Source organism: Gorilla gorilla, chromosome 16, assembly GCF_029281585.2.
Source record: "Gorilla gorilla gorilla isolate KB3781 chromosome 16, NHGRI_mGorGor1-v2.1_pri, whole genome shotgun sequence".
In the NCBI taxonomy this organism is placed as follows: domain Eukaryota; kingdom Metazoa; phylum Chordata; class Mammalia; order Primates; family Hominidae; genus Gorilla; species Gorilla gorilla.
Window position 1 is genome coordinate 100,442,714 of NC_073240.2, and position 18,568 is coordinate 100,461,281.

General features: G+C 39.3%; 1 protein-coding gene across 39 annotated transcripts in view; it reads right to left on the reverse strand.

Moving 5' to 3' along the window:
- Positions 1 to 18,568, reverse strand: part of TTC23 (tetratricopeptide repeat domain 23) — a 114,947-nt gene that overhangs the window by 79,597 nt on the left and 16,782 nt on the right. For 36 of the 39 annotated variants that reach the window (XM_055364082.2, XM_055364080.2, XM_063698866.1 and 33 more), the window contains 4 exons: positions 12,646 to 12,845; positions 5,839 to 5,962; positions 2,992 to 3,142; positions 2,682 to 2,807 (listed from right to left, as the gene is read on the reverse strand). In XM_055364082.2, coding sequence (XP_055220057.1) covers positions 2,682 to 2,807; positions 2,992 to 3,142; positions 5,839 to 5,962; positions 12,646 to 12,825 — 581 coding nt within the window. In that variant the 5' untranslated portion in view covers positions 12,826 to 12,845. Of the gene's footprint in view, positions 1 to 2,681; positions 2,808 to 2,991; positions 3,143 to 5,838; positions 5,963 to 12,645; positions 12,846 to 15,050; positions 15,343 to 18,568 lie in introns of those variants that run through there. The other 3 variants (XM_055364078.2, XM_055364098.2, XM_063698877.1) reach the window with 3 other exon arrangements.

Here is an 18,568-nt window from a genome sequence, read left to right on the forward strand (position 1 = left end):
AAAAGGAAATTTAAACCCAAATAAATATTTTTTAAAAGGTATTGTAGGAAAATATTTACCAAAAGAGAGCTAGGATATAGTATCAGACAGAATAGATGTAGGTGACAAAAAAGGACAAGGTCAACTAACCAATAAAGTGATAGGTTAAGAAGATATGAGGCTGCTAAACTCTCCTCTCACCCCAACAAAATAGCTTCAGGATATATATAACAATGCAATACAATTACAAATCAGTAACACCAAGATATCTTGAAAACTCTCATACCTGCAAACCAAAACACACATCATTTGAACAATCCTTGGACTAAAGAGTAATTTATAAACTGAGTTACGAAATACTAAGAAGTTATGACAGTGATAATGCTTCATGATAAAATATATGGAGTAGAGTTAAAGTAGGTCTTGGAGGGAAATGTTAGAGAATATTTTTGATATTTAGCTGAAAAAGACTTTCTGACCAGACTCCCAAAGCATAAATCATAAGGTGAAAATGAATGGATTTGAGTGAAGCAAAATTAATAATTTCTAAGCCACGAAGAACACCATAGACAAAATTAATAAGCAGGCAATAGATGTAAGAAAATATTTATATCATTAATATTTATAATATACAAGAAAACCCTGATTATCAATAGGAAAGGTACAGGAAACTCTAAAAGAAAAATAAGAAGGAATACTAACAGGCTATTCATACAAGGTGAATCTCAAGTGGCTAAGACGTATATGAAAAGTATTCAAACTCACTAATAGGAGAAATGTAAATAGAACTTTAATAATTAGATAGCACGTTATATGCACCAGGCTGGCAAAGATTAACAAAGTCAAATATTGCCAGTGGTGTGTTAGGAACACACCCGCCCTGCAAGTGGGAATGCAAATGCAGATGGGTGTCGTGGTTGGCTGGTGAACTTAAAGTCTGTTTGTACTCAGTACCACCCCTGGAATATAAACCTCAGAAAAGCAATACCACCCTTGGGATATAAACCTCAGAAAAAGTGTCACTTAGCCACGTAAGTGAAGCTGTGTAAGGATGGTCATGGCAGCACTGCTACGGCAGCAGAGAGTTGGGGACAAGCTGAATGTCTATTGTTAGGAGGATGGACAAACAAAATACAACAAATGCATTCTATAGAGCATTATACAGGAACCAGAAGCAATGAACTAAAATCCAGGCAAGAACCAAAACGTGCTGAGTGGAAAAAATAAGAAGCAGAATGATATATATGCTACAAATTTATACAAATTTTCTTTTTTTCTCTTCTTTTTTTTTTTGAGACAGAGTCTCACTCTGTCGCCCAGGCTGGAGCGCAGTGGTGTGGTCTCTACTCACTGCAACCTCTGCCTCCTGGGTTCAAGCGATTTCTCCTGCTTCAGCCTCCTGAGTAGCTGGGATTATAGGCATGCGCCACCACGCCTGGCTAATTTTTGTATTTTTAAGTAGAGATGGGGTTTCACCATGTTTGTCAGGCTGGTCTTGAACTCCTGACCTCATGATCCACCTGCCTCAGCCTCCCAAAGTGCTGGGATTACAGGCATGAGCCACTGCGCCCGGCCAAATTTATACAAATTTTAAACATATAAATATATAAAACAATATTGTTTGTTATTCAGAGATACATACTCAAAAACGTAAGCCATCATTAAAGTATTTATCTATGATGTGTGTGTAGGAGAATGAGAGAAAAGATCGGAGATGAAGGGAAGAATTAATTTAAAAATCCATACCAGAGGATTTGCACAGATGAGTGAGCTCTGCACTTGCAGTTCAAAAACCACCCAAGAAAAAAGAACAAAGGGAATTGTGATCACAAAAGAAGATCTTTAACTGCATGAGTCAAAGTTGGTTCTTCCCACTTTCCATTCACATGGAAGCATTAGGTGTGTTCTCCTGGGGCCCTTTCCTAGCACCTTTCTTAAAATGATTCCGTGGGTTCTCTGAGTTGTCTTGGCAATCAACCTACACATACAATCTAGTTAGGAAGGTAAACTGAATTCTTAAGGCTTTGGCTAAGGGCAGCCATGTAGGTCAACTGGGATACTCTGCCTCTTCCAACACAGACCTTTCTCCACCTTTTCCTCTGCACAAGTCCATCTTTCCAAAGAGTGTGGGCAAACTCTGTCACCCCAATACTCTGAGGAATTGGCTTAGGTTGCTCTTTGGAGAAAGATAAAAGTACTAACTATGCACAACCTTCTCTTCATGTCTCTTCCAGCTGAGTTTATTTGGTGAGTATGGAGTAAGGTGAGGAACAAAGAACAATCCTTTCATGATCATGGATTCAGATATGTTTAAGATCTTTCTCCTTTGAGGCTTTCATCATAAACTCAACCTGTTGAAGCATTTTAGACTGGAGCAGGGCAGGGAAAAAAGGAAGGGAGGGAGGAAGAGAAGAGTGTAGGGGCTGGGGGTGAGGAGGGAGAGCAGGTAAAACGAAAGTCAAGAGAATAATGATCAGAACTCTGGGACCCAGGGCACTCCATAGAGAGTGAAAAGTGTCACTGATGGATGCCCTGGTTGGGGCTGCTCTGACATGACTGTGTTCCTCTTTTACTTTTACACAGTGACCTCCGGAGAAGCCATGGCCGCAGCCTCATGGAGATGCTCCTCCTACCTGAGACAGATTCTACAGGCAAAGAGCCTCCCGCCATCATGTATGCAAAATCCTAAACTTGAAACTTACTGTGCAAATGATAATCTGATCCGTGCTTCAATTTCTATCCATTCTTCCTTTATAATCCTTCCACATTGTAGCAGCTCCTTTGAAAGTCTCTCTGCTTTTGTCAAATTCTCTGCAGCTTCCTTAAATCTGAATTGAGTTCAGGAAATTTTCCACTTGGTTCTAGATTCTACACCCCATGTCCTGAACTTCCTTGGCTCCCATACTTCCAATCACACTTCCCAAGTCATCCAACAGCATCAGCTTTTTACTTGGCAGGTAAGTATTACATGAATAGTATTTCTATTTGTAAAAGTTAGAGGCAAAAGGATACTTTTGAAGGGAGAGTAAAGCTCTGCCCATGGTATGGAAAAGCTCAATGGAAAACTTGAAAACATCTGTATTCTCACTATAGGGAGGCACAATGGAGTTGGCGAGGATTTGTCTGGCTTTTTCTGCATGCTGTTTCGCTTGCAGTGACAGTCCTGTGGACAAAGAAAAAGAGGTCTCAGTTTCTCTATCATCTCAACTGGACAGGAATACAGTTCCCTATGGTCTGGGAATGTAACAAGGTCTCCTTCACATATTGTCAAATGACACATGGAGACGTATCTGGGCAGCATGAAACACTGCCATGACTGTAACAACCAAAGAAGTGTTTTATACCAAGTACCCAAGATAAATTTTCCCCCAAATGGCCTTTTTAGAAATAAACCAAATGAGCTGGAATTGAACAGCTTTGAAACCTCACCAATAGCAGAAGTAAAATATGTTACATATAATTATAAGAAACAAACTGAATACAAGAACTATAGCATTCTGAGCAGGAAATAAAATATTCATGAATTTTAATCCTGGCTGTGTAACTGCAATCTTAATGAAATACTAAAAATTCTGAATCTTCAGCTCACCCACCTATAATCATAACGTCAGAGAGTTATTTTTTTTAACATAATACATATCTGATATCTACAAAAACTTACAAACACAATTCCAGTGAGGTAACAGATTAATGTGTGACAATTTCATCTTCCTATGTGGTAAGAGACTAATATGAAACAAAATGCAGCAAAAAAAAATCACTACTAAGAACGAATTCCCCAGTGTGTTCCAGTGTTCCTCCACGGGCTTGTTAATCTGCAGGAAGGGAGGACTGAGATCGCTAGCAAGGATTCAGGGCTTTGCACGTCCCTGTATTCCCATCCTCTTCCCCTACACTGACATCCACTTCCACTCACATACACACAGCCCCCATCTTATGTTCTTAGTTACACAAAATTGTATCTTAGATCTCTAAAAAAACCTGTCAAAATATGAAGATAATTCTGTTCCTATGTCTATAAAACAGGAAGAATATATTTTCTAATGGAGAAAATCAAGGGTATGCATTTCATGTGGGAATTCTTACACAAGATTGTCTTATTACATATTTTTAAAAAGCACAGACATGTATTAGTGCCACCTGTGCTTGTGATGTTACACAAAGCATGTTGGACTGTATTTTCAACTGTGTCGAGTCCCTGAAGGAACCTGAACTCAATTTACTGGAGGCAGCATAGGGTGAAGTTCAAGAACATTGGCTCTGAAGTCAGACTGCCCAGGATGGATCCTCTGCTCCACCACTTATTATAAAACGTTGGCCTCAGCTTTCTCAGCTGTAAACAGGGATATTAAAAATACCCACCTTTGAGGACTGTGGTGAGGACTGAATAAGGTTATGCATGGAAAACAACATGATGCCTGGCACCAAATGAGACTTTAATAAATGGTAGGTACTACTTTTACTTTAAATTGAGAAAGAAGGACTGTCACGCAGAGAGGCAGCAGGCTGTATAAGAAAAGCATCATCTGAAACCCCAGATGGCAGGACAAACTGGCATTGAAAACCTATGTCTGAGTCTCAGATCAGCTACTTATTAACAGTGTGGTATGGGGAAAGCTGTTCTAACTCAGACTCATTGTTTCCCCTGAATCTACAAAATGGGATGGGAGGGCAGAGTTTAAATTAGATAATCTCCAAGGTCCCTAAGAGCCTTTGATCTAATAGGTAGGACCAGTCTATAATCAGATTTGGCCAAATTTATTGGGTGGCAATAATGAATACGCTTGGTATAGAATATGCTTGGCATTTAGTGTTTTCCACTTCTATTATTTTCTTTATTCACTGGGCCAACCCTGGAAAGTTAGCATCACCATTACCATCATCATCACTTTTCAGCTGAAGAAGCTGAGCACAGAGATGCTCTTGTCCATCTTGTCTTAGGCTGCACAGTCAGTAAGTAGAAGCCATCATCATATCCTGGGTGTCTATTGTTTTTGCCTTCCCTGCACCCATTCTCCCCTCTGTTTCCCTTTTGAGATGCCTGGCTCCTGCACATCCAATCCATGTGATGTGGCGAAGGCCTGCTTCTCCTTCAGGATCCAGTGAAGCCAAAAGGAAGGTTTAGCCAATCAGACTATTCCTTGCCTTTGGTATACAACCCAAGTTGTTCCAATTAGAACCCTTCCCAAATCCCGGGATTTTGGTGGAGGGACATTCTTTTCCTCCTGGGAATGCTTATAAGGGAAGTCTAAAGTTGCAGGCAGTCTTGTTGCCACCATGTGGGCAAAACCTGGCGAAGAATGGAGCAAATACCAAGAAAAACAGAGCCAAGCAGTGGGAGAGAGACAAATTGAATCCTGGTCACATTGTTTGAACACTGGATATGGCTAAGTCTAAAAATTTTTTCCCTTGAATTTTTAAGTTGTATGAGCCAAAAACTTTTGTTTATGCCAATTTGGGTTAGTCTTTTTAAATTTTTTGGTTATTTACAGTCAAGAGATTCTCCAATAAAAGTGTGAATGGATCCCATTCTGGGCCCCTATTCCATACCTTGGGTTTTTTCCTAGAAAGTCTTCTGGCCCAACAGATTAATTTTCTCCTAAGAACCTTACTTTTGAAATCATAAAAACAAAAACAAAAACAAAAAAATCAGAAAAGTTAAAATATTTTTTCCATTTTTCCCCTTTGAATGTTTACAGGTTATATACCTTATCAACTCTTTCTAAAAAGAAATGGCTTCTTGGTATTTAGAAAGGAGAATATTGAAAAACCTGATCCTTCTAATTAAGTGTGAATCAAATTTTGGGGAGAACAGCAGAAATCGACCAACTGATCCCCCTCAGTCTAAGGCGAGCTTACCTTTCAGCTGGAGGTAGCCTTGAGCCAGATTAACATGTGCCTCTGCTAGTTTCCAATGTGAGTCTCCATAGCAAATTCTTGCCAGTGCTACACAACGCACAAGCTCGTGGACGGCCTGTTTGTACTGTTAGGAAGAGAAAACAGGCTTACCAGCTATACAACTTAAAACTTAAGAGTCACAAAACACAAAATCAATGCGCTTTTATATCCCTTTGATAAATACTGAGTGACTGCTATGTGTAAAACATTGTTCTAAGCACTTGAGATGTATCAGAGAACAAAACAGACAAAGATCTATTTGGGGTGGTAGAGTGTACATCTGGTAAGATGAAATAGACAATAAACATAAGAAGTACAATTTATAGTACATTTAAGGGTGAAAAAAAGAAATAGAATTTAAAAAATAGAAAAAGTAGAGCAGACATCTAGTCATTCTCTAGGTTTCCCAGCTGCCCACCAACGAACAGCTACTACATATGCAGGCACAACAGGGGCAAATGGTAGTGTTTTCAAATAGTATACTTTGTGTGTGTGTGTGTGTGTGTGTGTGTGTATGTGTGTGTGTGTGTATGAGACAGGGTCTCACTCACCTGGAGTCACCCAGGCTGGAGTACAATGGCACGATATCGGCTCACTGTAGCCTCGACCTCCAGGGGGCTCGAGCAATCCTCCCACCTCAGCCTCCTGAGCAGCTGGGACCACAGGTGTGCACCACCACACCTGGCTAGTTTTTTGTATTTTTGGTAGAGATGGGATTTTGCCATGTTGCCCAGGCTGTCAAATACTATAGTTTAGCTCTCAATTCAAAACTTTCCTTAGCCATCTGCACTAGCATAGCAAATGAGATCAGCAGGACTTACAGACTTGATTAAAGCAGCAAGAAGCACATTTTCATTCAGGGATAGGACAAAAAGAAGAGAAAACTGGATTCCCAGCTCCAGGTGATCTCAGAGCAGCCATATCCTCAAAGCAGAGCTGGCAGTTTTAAAACACAGTTCCAGGCTGGGTGCGGTGGCTCAAACCTGTAATCCCAGCACTTTGGGAGGCGGAGACGGGTGAATCACAAGGTCAAGAGATCGAGACCATCCTGGCTAACACGGTGAAACCCCGTCTCTACTAAAAATACAAAAAATTAGCCAGGCATGGTGGCGGCCACCTGTAGTCCCAGCTACTCGGGAGGCTGAGGCAGGAGAATGGTGTGAACCCGGGAGGCGGAGCTTGCAGTGAGCCGAGATCGTGCCACTGCATTCCAGCCTGGGCGACACAGCGAGACTCCGTCTCAAAACAAACAAACAAACAAAACCTCAGCTCCAAAATTATTTGATACTCCTTCCATTCAGAGATGGGGGTCTATGTCCCATTCCCTTTGAATCTGGGCTTTATGACTGTTTGGCCAATAGAACGTGGAGGAAATGATACAGTGCCAGTTTTCAGGCCACAGTCTAAAGGAACTGGTGGCTTCACTTTCTGTCTCTTCTTGGGTACTCACTCTTCAAACCTGTTATGGGCTGAACTGTGTCTCCTCCCCAACCTCCCTGAATTCATATATTTAAGTCCCAATCCCCAGCACCTTATAATGTAACTGTTTTTGAAGATGAGGTCTTTAAAGAGGTGATTTAAGTTCGAAGGAGGTGTTAGGGTGGACCCTAGTCCAATACAGCTGGTATCCTTATATATGAAGAGGAAAAGACACCAGGGATGGGCATGCATATGGAGAAATGACCATGTGAGAACACAGCAAGAGGGCAGTCATCTACAAACTAAGGAGAGAGGGCTTTAGAATGAAATCAAGCCCTGCTCACACCTTGGTCTTGGACTTCCAGCCTCCAGAACTGTGAGGAAATAAACTCTGTACTTTAAGCCACAGCATCTGTGGAATTTTGTTAGGACAGCACCACAAACTAATACTGAACCCAACCACAGTGCTGTGAGGAAGCCAACATGGCCCCATGGAGAGAAAACCCACATAGAAAGGCCTGATAGTTTGAGTGAACCATTTTGGCGGCAGATTCTCCAGACCCTTCAAGACCAGCTGATGCTGTGCGGAGCAAAGCTGAGCAAACCCCACTGAGCTCTGCAAAAACTGCAGGCTCATAAGAAAAATGAATGGCTGTTTTGGTTTTAAGCCACTAAGTTATTGCAACAGAGAGTCAGAACAGCAAGAGAGATGGCTGAAGAAAGAAAGCTGAAGGGGTCAAAGCAGAGGAAGAAAGGTAAGAACAAGGACAGAGTTGTGGAGAAGATCCAGGATACACCTAGGATGCACCCCCATCAATGTCAAAGCTCAAAGGGCTTGCATTTCCACACAATTCCTACATGCATTGGAAATACCTTCACCCTAAAACAACATTTTTCTTGACAAAAATACACAGCCAGACAGTTGGCCAAAGGAGAGTCACTTTTGTGACCTAGCAGGAGGAAGCTAAGGAATACATGCTCACCATAAAGTGCTGAAAGAAGGTGGACTGTCGTATTTTTTTCTACAGTAACATGTTTCTTACTACAAAAATAATGTATGCTCATTGTCAAAATACAGATAAGCAAAAAGATAAAAACTAAAAATCACCTGTAAGTTTACCCCCTAGAGATATCTAGGTAGCTAAATATCCCTTTATTCTTTATTTTTGTGAATCTATCTTTATATATTTTTTCTTTTTCAAAAATAGGTTCATAAACTACATGCAGGTTTACGGCTGCTGTTTTAACAATTTACGAATAACTTCTCATGTCATCTTCTATGATATAAGTTTGAATGGCTGCACAGTATTTTATTATATGACTATATCATAACTGCATTACTCAATCCACTGTTTATTGGGCATTTAGGTGTTTGTAAATTTCTTACTCACTGAATATCCTGTATGGATAGCTTTGCACATATCCATAAACATTTCCACAAAACAAATTCCCACAAATGGGATTGCTGTGTAAAGGATATGCAAAACTCTGAGGCTGTGAGTAGCTATTGCTGAAGTGCCTCTCCAAGAGGTTGCACCAGTTCATACTTTCAGCGCAGCATATGTGAGCAGAAATGCCCCTTACGTTGAACTGAGTACAAATTGTGGAGTTTTTGTTTGGTTTTTAGTTTGTCAGTTTGTCAGTTAGCCCATTTCTCCTTGATTTAGTCCACATTTTTCTCCCAAATTGATGAGGCTGAGCATCTTCATGTGTTAACTGGCTGGCTGTACTTCTTTTGGGAATCACCTTTTTATTGCCTCTAGACACAGGAAGTTTAGGGAATGACTACTTTGGAGAGAGAGAAAGAGAACAACAACTACAGTGTATGAAAGAGAAGGAAATGATGACAACATCATGGAATCCAGACAGACAAAAAGAGAGGTAGATCTGTTTTGATAGTGAATCTGTCCCAACTACAGATTTCCAGCGAAGGGGACTGTGCAGGCTGAGTTGGGCTTCCCTGATAATACCCTTGGTTCTCAGGACCTGAGTAGGGATAGAGGTATACAAGAAACAGCTTGTCCTTCCTTCACTTCCTTATTTGTTACAAGGCATGGTCCAAATATCCCTATTGGTTTTCCAACCTTTATTCTACCAGTTCCAGTGACTTTAGCAATAGGCATCAGTAAGGGGCAGACAGAAGACAAGCACGAAGTAGGAAGGCAATTTCAAAACTGGGAGGAACCTTGGAAATCATCTCACCTGGTCCCCTCAATTTAAAGATGAAGGAATCTAAGGCTGGAAAGTTGAGATGATCTACCAGCAAGTGGTAGCGCCAGGAAGTGGTTAAACCATAAGGGGATGGACTGAGGACTCAGGAGCCAGCTGGAAGGGTCTCTCACTGGCAGATATGGAACAATCTGAGCTTCCATGAAAATAACAGGTTGTAGTGTATTTGAAAAATACAATTTCCTGAACCCATACTGATAGGAATAAATGAATGATAAATAAGCTGTGAAGAAAGAAAAGCTCTTCCTTATAATAGAATGCCAACAAACAAATGTTGAAAGAACGTGGAAGTCAGAGACTGGCTATGTGACAAACATCATAGTAATAACTGATTCAGGTGGCAGAGTGAAGTTTTAAATATATACATAGTCTCAGTGAATCTACCCACAAAATACTTATTAATTACAAAGGGAAAAATGGCAATTCTGCAGTAAAGAAACCTGCCAGACAGCACCTTAACCAAGTGTTCAAGGTTGGCATCACTGTACCAAGACAAACAGACATTCTGCACCTCCTGACAGGACGCACTAAGGAGCGCCCCATGTCACACCTGTGGTAGTCCTGCTCCAAATGCACAATCTGAATAGAATCATGAGGAAGCATAAGACGAACTCAAATAGAGAGATATTCTACAAAACAATTAGAGTATATATTTCCAAGATATCAAGATCATGAAAAACAAAGTAGGTTAAGCAATTGTTTCAGATTAAAGGAGACTAAAGAGACATGACAACTCTATTTAACATGAATTCACAGACTGAACCATGGGTCTGATTGTTTTCTGTAAAGGACATTATTAAGAAGAAATACAAACAAGGTTTACAGATTAGATAATAGTATTATACTGACATTAATTTCCTAATTACGATCACTGTACTGTGGCCATGTAAGGGAATAGCTTTATTCTTAGGGAATAAACACTGAAGAATTTGGGGGTAAAGGGCCATAATATCTATAACTTACTCTCAGTTCAGAAAAACAGTGAGAGTCAGAGAACAAAGCAATAAAGCAAATGTTAAAAATGAGTGAATCTTGTGCCTTTTCTGTAAGTCAGAAATTATTTTAAAATACAAAATTACTAAAAAACTGATATTTTAAAAAGTAAATTACGTCATGTTAATACCATGCTGAAAATATTTTTAAGGCATTCCAGGGCACTTAGCTTGAAACCTGCAAGGCCCTAAGTGAACTGACAGCCTCTCTCACTATATTTAATGTCAGCTTGCAGCTTCTTCTCCTTGCTTCAAACATGTCCTGCTTGTGCCTACCTTGTAGATTTATGTGTGCTGTTTCCTCTCCCTAGAACTCTTTTCCCTCAGCTCCTCCACACTGGCTCTTCTCTTCCTCAGGTCTCAGCTTATCTGTCACGTCTTCCTGGAGGCCCTCCCTGATCACCCTACCCAAGACGGAGCCACTCTATGTCCTCCTTAGCACTTATCACAGTCTATAATAATCTGGTTCATTTACAATGTTGATTGCCTCTCAGGTCCATCAGGGTATGCACCTTGTCTGTCCTGTTCACCATTGTATGCTGGATTCTTCACCAGAACCACAGAACAATGAAATGTTTAATACCATTCTAGTTACACAGAAAAGAAGTTAATTCTTTACATTTGTTAAATGCCTTCGGGCATGAGGGCTTAATTCTTTTGCAGAAGTCTGTTTGAGAAAGGCTGCCATCCTAGAGCCTACAAATAGTAGGTTCTGAGTGAGTATCTGTTGCATAATGAACAAGCACAACCTCAAAACCAAATTTATGCTCTTTCTCTATAATCCTGATCTTTCTCCTGTATTTGTTATACTGATGAAGGTCATGGACAAGTCTCCAATCACCCAAGCAGACTCAGACCTTGGGTGGTGGGAATTCTACACATCCCATCTTTCTCACTCTCACATCTCCATTCCCTATGTCCCCTCAGTCATCCACTCCTGTCCCACTGATTTGCATTTCTAAATTCCTTTCAAAAGAGCTCAGCATTTCTATTGTCTCTGCCACATGTAGTTCAGGTCCTCATAATTACTTGCCAGGATTACTGCAAATATCCTCCTAACTGATGCTCCTTTTCCAGTTTTACTCTTTTTTTGTCCATACCCTTCACAGCTATGGGAGTGACTGTTCTTAAAATCAGACCTGCTCATGGCATGCTTCTGCTTATAACCTCATGGTAATCCTCCATCATCTTTAGGAGAAAATCAAAACTCTTTCACTAGGCCTTGAGTGCCCTCTGGGCCTCAGTTCCTGCCCATAATCCAGCTTCATTTCTTGCCCTGTGTCACTAACACATTAGTCCCAGACAGCTCCTTATAGTTCCCCAGACAGACTGCACTCCCTCAGCCATTGGCTCTTGTCCATCTGCTACCTCTGTCCAGAACTTTTGGTCCTCTTCCTCACCTCTCCAACTCCTAAGCACTGTTTACCAGTGCAGTCTACGTAACTCCCATCTGAAGAAAGTGTGCCTTAACTGCTGTCCCTCTACCACCTCCAGGCTCACTGTCCACCCCTTCGTGTTTTGCATCTATGTCACTCGAGCTCTCACAGAACTTATCAACCTGACTACCATTATCTGTCCCCCGTCTATCTTCCCAACCAAATCCCGAGTCCCTCCAAGACAAAGACTGTGGCTTTTCCTTCTGTGCCCCTGGCACCTACATTGCACCTGGCACATATTAGGCATACAATAGATATTTATGATGACTGGATGAAGAGGACCCAACATATAAGAGGTGATAGAGAAATGCCTACTGAATGAGTTAGTGAATGAGTAAAACTTTTGGGAAAGAATGGGAAAGAAGCATGCAGAGAACAAGATTTGAGATTATAAGGAATTACAAGCTCTATGAGAGCAGAAGCTGCATCTGCTTTGTTTGTGTTGTATCCCAATGCCTAGACTTGGCACACAGTACGAGCTCAATAAATATTTGTTGTTGGCCATGCGAACTGCTGTGCTTGGAGCCTAGAAGTACTGCATTCATTCATGTTATAACAAAGGCACTGTCTTATATACTTTCTTGTATCAAACTGCTGAGATTAGGAATGTAATCCAAAACATTCTACTTCTCTTGATTATACCATATAGCTCAATTCTCAGAGTAGAAATACAGAAACAAAAGTCTCCTTACCTCATGACTGTTGGAATAGGACTTTGCTTTCTCTTCACAGAGGTGGAGTTTCTCTCGAGGAGGCTGGAATAGTGCTGTCTGAAGCAGCTTGTTTTGGAACTTCTTTCTATGAGTGATGCTAACAGCAGCAACAACTTCATCTAGGTGGTTGGATATGTGGGTTTCCTGTGATTCTTGCATATTTTTATATACATTGTCTTCTAATTTTAAAATAAAAAACAAAGATGTTAAATGATAATTTCCATAGTTACTTTTAGAAATATACATTTCAACACTATACCCATAATTTCTTTGAAATTAGTAGCATTATATCCCAAAAGATTATGGTGGCTACTACTGACCTGCTGATTTCTACTTTCAACTAAATTAAACCTTCTTTCTTTATGTATATAGACATACATATATATATGCCTACATACATATACACACATACATACACATGTATATAAACACACATACATACATGTATATATGTATGTATTACACACACACATACATACGTAAAGTCCAGTAGAAATTAGCCTAGCACATACATATGTATTTGTATGTACATATATATAAAGTCCAGTAGAAATTAGCTTAGCACATACATATGTATTTGTATGTACATATATATATATATATATATATATATATATATAAAGTCCAGTAGAAATTAGCTTAGCCCAAACAGCTCTCAATGACCCCAGATTAAATCAGCTGAAGCCCAATTGACCCTGAGGTAGAAAATAAATAATTGTTGTTACAACTTTTGCTTCTGGCCAAGATGAAGTCTAGTAACTACATTTATCCTCTTGCCTGAAATAACCCAAAACAAACAGATAAACAGCCCACAGAACAAAGGATAAAACAATGGTTTCAAGAAACAAGACAAGCAATGAGAGAGCAATTCCTGAGAGATGGAAAAAATAAATCACCCCAGTTTATTGCTTTGAGAGAGTTTCCAGGAAACAGCACAGGGAAGAGGGGACCCAGAAGTTATCCCAGTGGACTACCTGAGTTGAGGAAGTAGAGTTGAGAGTTTGGGGAGACCAAGTTGACTAGAACTGACAGGACAAATTACTGAGGAGGAGAAGGCTCCAGAGACAGAGGAACCAAGATGTTAGCAGAGGGACACCCTCAAGTATAGGGACAGAATACTGATTAGCATGTGTGTAAGAAAAGTATTTTAGTCTGGAGAAAGAATCCTTCAATAAGGTTACAGGGAACAGTGATTTGTGCTAACGTAAGGCTGGCGCCTGTTCCCACCAACCAGACTGAAAAAATTTCTAATTCATGAGGCATTAGATAGATACAGTACTCAGAAGCCTTTCATCTCAGTAGAGGCGATAATTAGCTCTAGACTGAACACTGCTGAGATCACCACACAGATCAAAAAAGTAAGACCTAAAAGGATCAAACTGTTTTCAAGTGACTTGATTGCACTAGAGGACAATACTCAAGGATGTTCATAGGAATACTAAAATAACCAACACCTAACGAGGTAAAATTCACAAAGTCTAGCATCCAAAGATTACCAAGCATCCAAAGAAGCAGGAAAACATGGCCCATAATGAGAATAATCAATCAAAACTGACCCAGAATTGACACAGATGTTAAATTAGCAAATAAAAACATTAAAACAATTACAATAATTGTATTCTATATGTTTAAAAAGTTAAATAAAGACATGGAAGAAATAAAAAAGACCGGAATGGAACTTCTAGATAGAAAAATTATGTGTGAAGATGAAAATGTGTGGGATTAATGGCAGATCAGATACTGCAGATGAAAAGACGAATTTGTAGACATAGCAATAAAAATTATCAAAAATGAAAAAAAATCAGTGGGCTGTAAAACAACTTCAAGTTGCCTAATATATACGTCATTTGAGTCCCTAAAGAAAAGCAGACTAGAGGAGGGACAGAAAACATATTTGAAGAAATAATGGCCAATATTTTTCCAAATTTAAGAAAAAGCATAAAGCCAGAGATCCAAGAAGCTCAATGAACACTAAACGCAAGAAACATGAAGAAAACTATACCAAATAAAGTCAAAACATCATAAACAAATTGCTTAAAACTATGATAAAGCAAAAATCTCAAAAGTAGAGAAAAAAGACACATTACGTATAAAAAATAAAGATAAAGATGATAACAGATTTCTTAGGGGAATAAAAAGCAAACAAGGAGAGAGTTAAAGATACTTCTTATCTTTAAAGTATGGAAAGAAAAAAGTTGTCAACCTTAAATTCCGTACTGGTGAAAATACCTTTTGAAAACAAAATTTTAAATAATTAATTGCCAGAAGACTTGCACTACAATGTTCTCAAAGAAATGTAAAAGGAAGTCTTTCAGAAGGAAGGAAAATGATAGCAAATGGAACTCTAGTTCTACAAAAAAGACGACCTTGGAAATGGTACGTACATGGGCAAATGTGTAAGGCTGCTTCCATATTACAATCATGTCCAGCTCCACGGCATTTCAGTCAATGACTGCATACATAAAGGTAGTCCCATAAAATTACAGTGCAGCTGAAGAATTCCTACTGGGTAGTGATACAGTAGCTGTCGTAACATCATAGCGTAATGCATTGACTCATGTGTTGGTGGTAATGCTGGTGCAAACAAACCTATTGTGCTGCTAGCCATATAAAAGTAAAGCATATACAATTATGTACAGTACACAATATGTGATAATATTTGATAAATGACTGTTACTGGTTTATATATTTAATATACTACATTTTATACTTATTTTAGAGGGTACTCCTTCTACTTATACATTTCTAAAAGTTAACTGTAGAAAAGCCTCAGGCAGGTCCTTCAAGAGGTATTCCAAAAGAAGGTATTCCATTATCATCATAGGTGATGAAAGCTCCATGCATGTTATTGCCACTGAAGACCCTCCAGTGGGACAAGATGTGGAGGTGGAAGGCAGTGATATTGATGATCCTGACTGTGTAGACCTACATTAATGCGTGTGTTTGTGTCTTAATTTTGTTTTTTTTTGAGATGAAGTCTCGCTCTGTTGCCCAGGCAGGAGTGCAGTTGGCATGATCTCGGCTCACTGCAAGCTCCGCCTCCCGGGTTCACACCATTCTCCTGCCTCAGCCTCCTGAGTAGCTGGGACTACAGGCGCCCACCACCATACCCGGCTATTTTTTTGTATTTTTAGTAGAGATAGGGTTTCACCGTGTTAGCCAGGATGGTCTCGATCTCCTGACCTCGTGATCTGCCCACCTCTGCCTCCCAAAGTGCTGGGATTACGGGCATTAGCCACTGCGCCTGGCCTGTTTGTTTGTTTGTTTGTTTTGAGACGGAGTTTCACTGTTGTTGCCCAGGCTGGAGTGCAATGGCTCTATCTTGGCTCACCGCAACCTCTACCCCCCAGGTTCAAGCAATTCTCCTGCCTCAGCCTCCTGAGTAGCTGGGATTACAGGCATGTGCCACCATGCCTGGCTAATTTTGTATTTTTAGTAGAGACGGGGTTTCTCCATGTTGGTCAGGCTGCTCTGGAACTCCCGATCTCAGGTGATCCACCCGCCTTGGCCGCCCAAAGTGCTGGGATTACAGGCATGAGCCACCATGCCTGGCCTGTGTCTTAGTTTTAACAAAAAAGTTTAAAAAGTAAAAAAAGAAAATAAAAAATTTTAAAAATAGAAAAAAGCTTATAGAGTAAGGATATAAAGAAATAAAAATTTGGCTGGGCGCGGTGGCTCACACCTGTAATCTCAGCACTTTGGGAGGCCAAGGTGAGCGGATCACAAGATCAAGAGATGGAGACCATCCTGGCTAACATGGTGAAACCCCGTCTCTCCCAAAAATACAAAAAATTAGCTGGGCGTGGTGGCACATGCCTGTAATCCCAGCTACTCGGGAGGCTGAGGCAGGAGAATTGCTTGAACTTGGGAGGCGGAGGTTGCAGTGAGCCAAGATCACGCCACTGCACTCCAGCCTGGGCGACACAGCGAGACTCCATCTCAAAAAAAAAAAAAAAATGATCAAAGGGCCTGATAGATATTCCTCAAAAGATATACAAATGCCCAATAGGTGTATGAAAAAATGCCCAAGATTGTTATCATTAGAGAAATGCAAATTATATCCATGAGATTTCATCTTACACCTGTTAAAATGGCTATGATTAAAAAAAGAAAGATACATGTTGGTGAAGATGTGGAGAAAAGGGAATCCTTGCACACTGTTGGTGGGAATGTAAATTATGGAACACAGTAAGGAGGTTTCTCAAAAATTAAAAATAGAACTACCATAGGATCCATGAATCCCACTACTGGGTGATACATCCAAAGAACAGTATTAGTATATTGAAGAGATACCTGCACTCCATGTTCATTGCAGCATTATTGACAATGATCAAGATACGGTGTTAATCTAAATGTCTATCAACAGATGAATGGATAAAGAAAATGTGGTATGTATACACAATGGAATACTACTCAGCCTTAAAAAAGAAGGGCATCCTGTCATTTGTGACAACATGATGAACCTGGAAAATACTATGTTAAGTGAAATAGCCAGGCACAGAAAGACAAATACTGAATGGTCTCATTCATATGTACAATCTACAAAAGTTGAACTCACACAAGTAGAGAGTAGAATGCTGGTTATCGGAGGTTGTGGGAGGAGGAATAAATTCAAGAGATCTATTGTATAACATGGTGACTACTGTATTGTTTCCTTGAAAATTGCTAAGAAAGTAGATTTCAAGTGTTCTGATCACAAAAAGTGATAAATATGTGAGGTAATACATATGTTATTTAGCTTATTTAGCCATTCCACAACATGTACATATTTCAAAACATCATGTTGTACAAATAAAAGAATGAGAGAGATGACATCACTACAGATTCTACAAATACTAAAAGGTTAATGAGAATATTGTGAACACCTTTATACCATAAATTTGACAATACAGATGAACAAATTCCTTTAAAGACACAAACTACCAAAGCCCAAAATATTAATAAAAAAGAAAAACTGTATGATCTCACTCAACATAGAAAAAGCACTTGACAAGATCTAATATCTAATATCTATTCCTGATGAAAATTCTTAGCAAAGTAGGAATAGAATTATACTTCCTCAATCTGATAGGCACCTTTGAAAAACCTACAGCTAACATCAGACTTAACAGTGAAAGACTGAATGCTTTATCTCTACGATCAGAAACAAGACAAGAAGGTTCACTCTCAATACTTCTATATAGATTTTAGATTTTAATCTAAATGTGAAATTTAGATTTAAATCTAAAATACAGACTTATTGAGCTATATTTATGATAAAGCTATGGTAGGCAAGGCAGTTTGTACTGCTGTTAAGTAGACAAGCAATGGAACAGAATGGAGAGTCCAGAAATGGACCCACACATACATAACTGATCCCTGACAAATATGCAAAACCAATTCCTTGGAGAAAGAAGTCTGCTCAACAAATGATACTGGAACAACTAGATATTCACACGTAAAAATAAAACAACCCCTTTGATCTATATCTCATATTATATACAAAAATTAACTCAAAATTGAACATAGAGTTAAATATAAAACTTAAAACTATAAAAACAATGTGTAAGAAAACACCTGTGACCATGCATTAGGCAAAGCTTTCCTAGATATGACCACCAAAAAGAATCATTAAAAGAACAACATAACCAATTGGATTTCATCAAAATTTTAAATTTTTGCTCTTCAGGAGAAACTGTTAATTAAAAAACTAGAGGCTAGGAGAAAATATTTTCATAAACATGTATCTCATGTAAGATTTGTATCTTACTGGTATAAAGAACTCTCAACACTCAAGAAAACAGCTCATTATACAAATCGGCAATTTATTTATTTATTTATCTATCTATTTATTTATTTATTTATTTATTTATTTTTTTATTTATTTTTTGAGACGGAGTCTCGCTCTGTCGCCTAGGCTGGA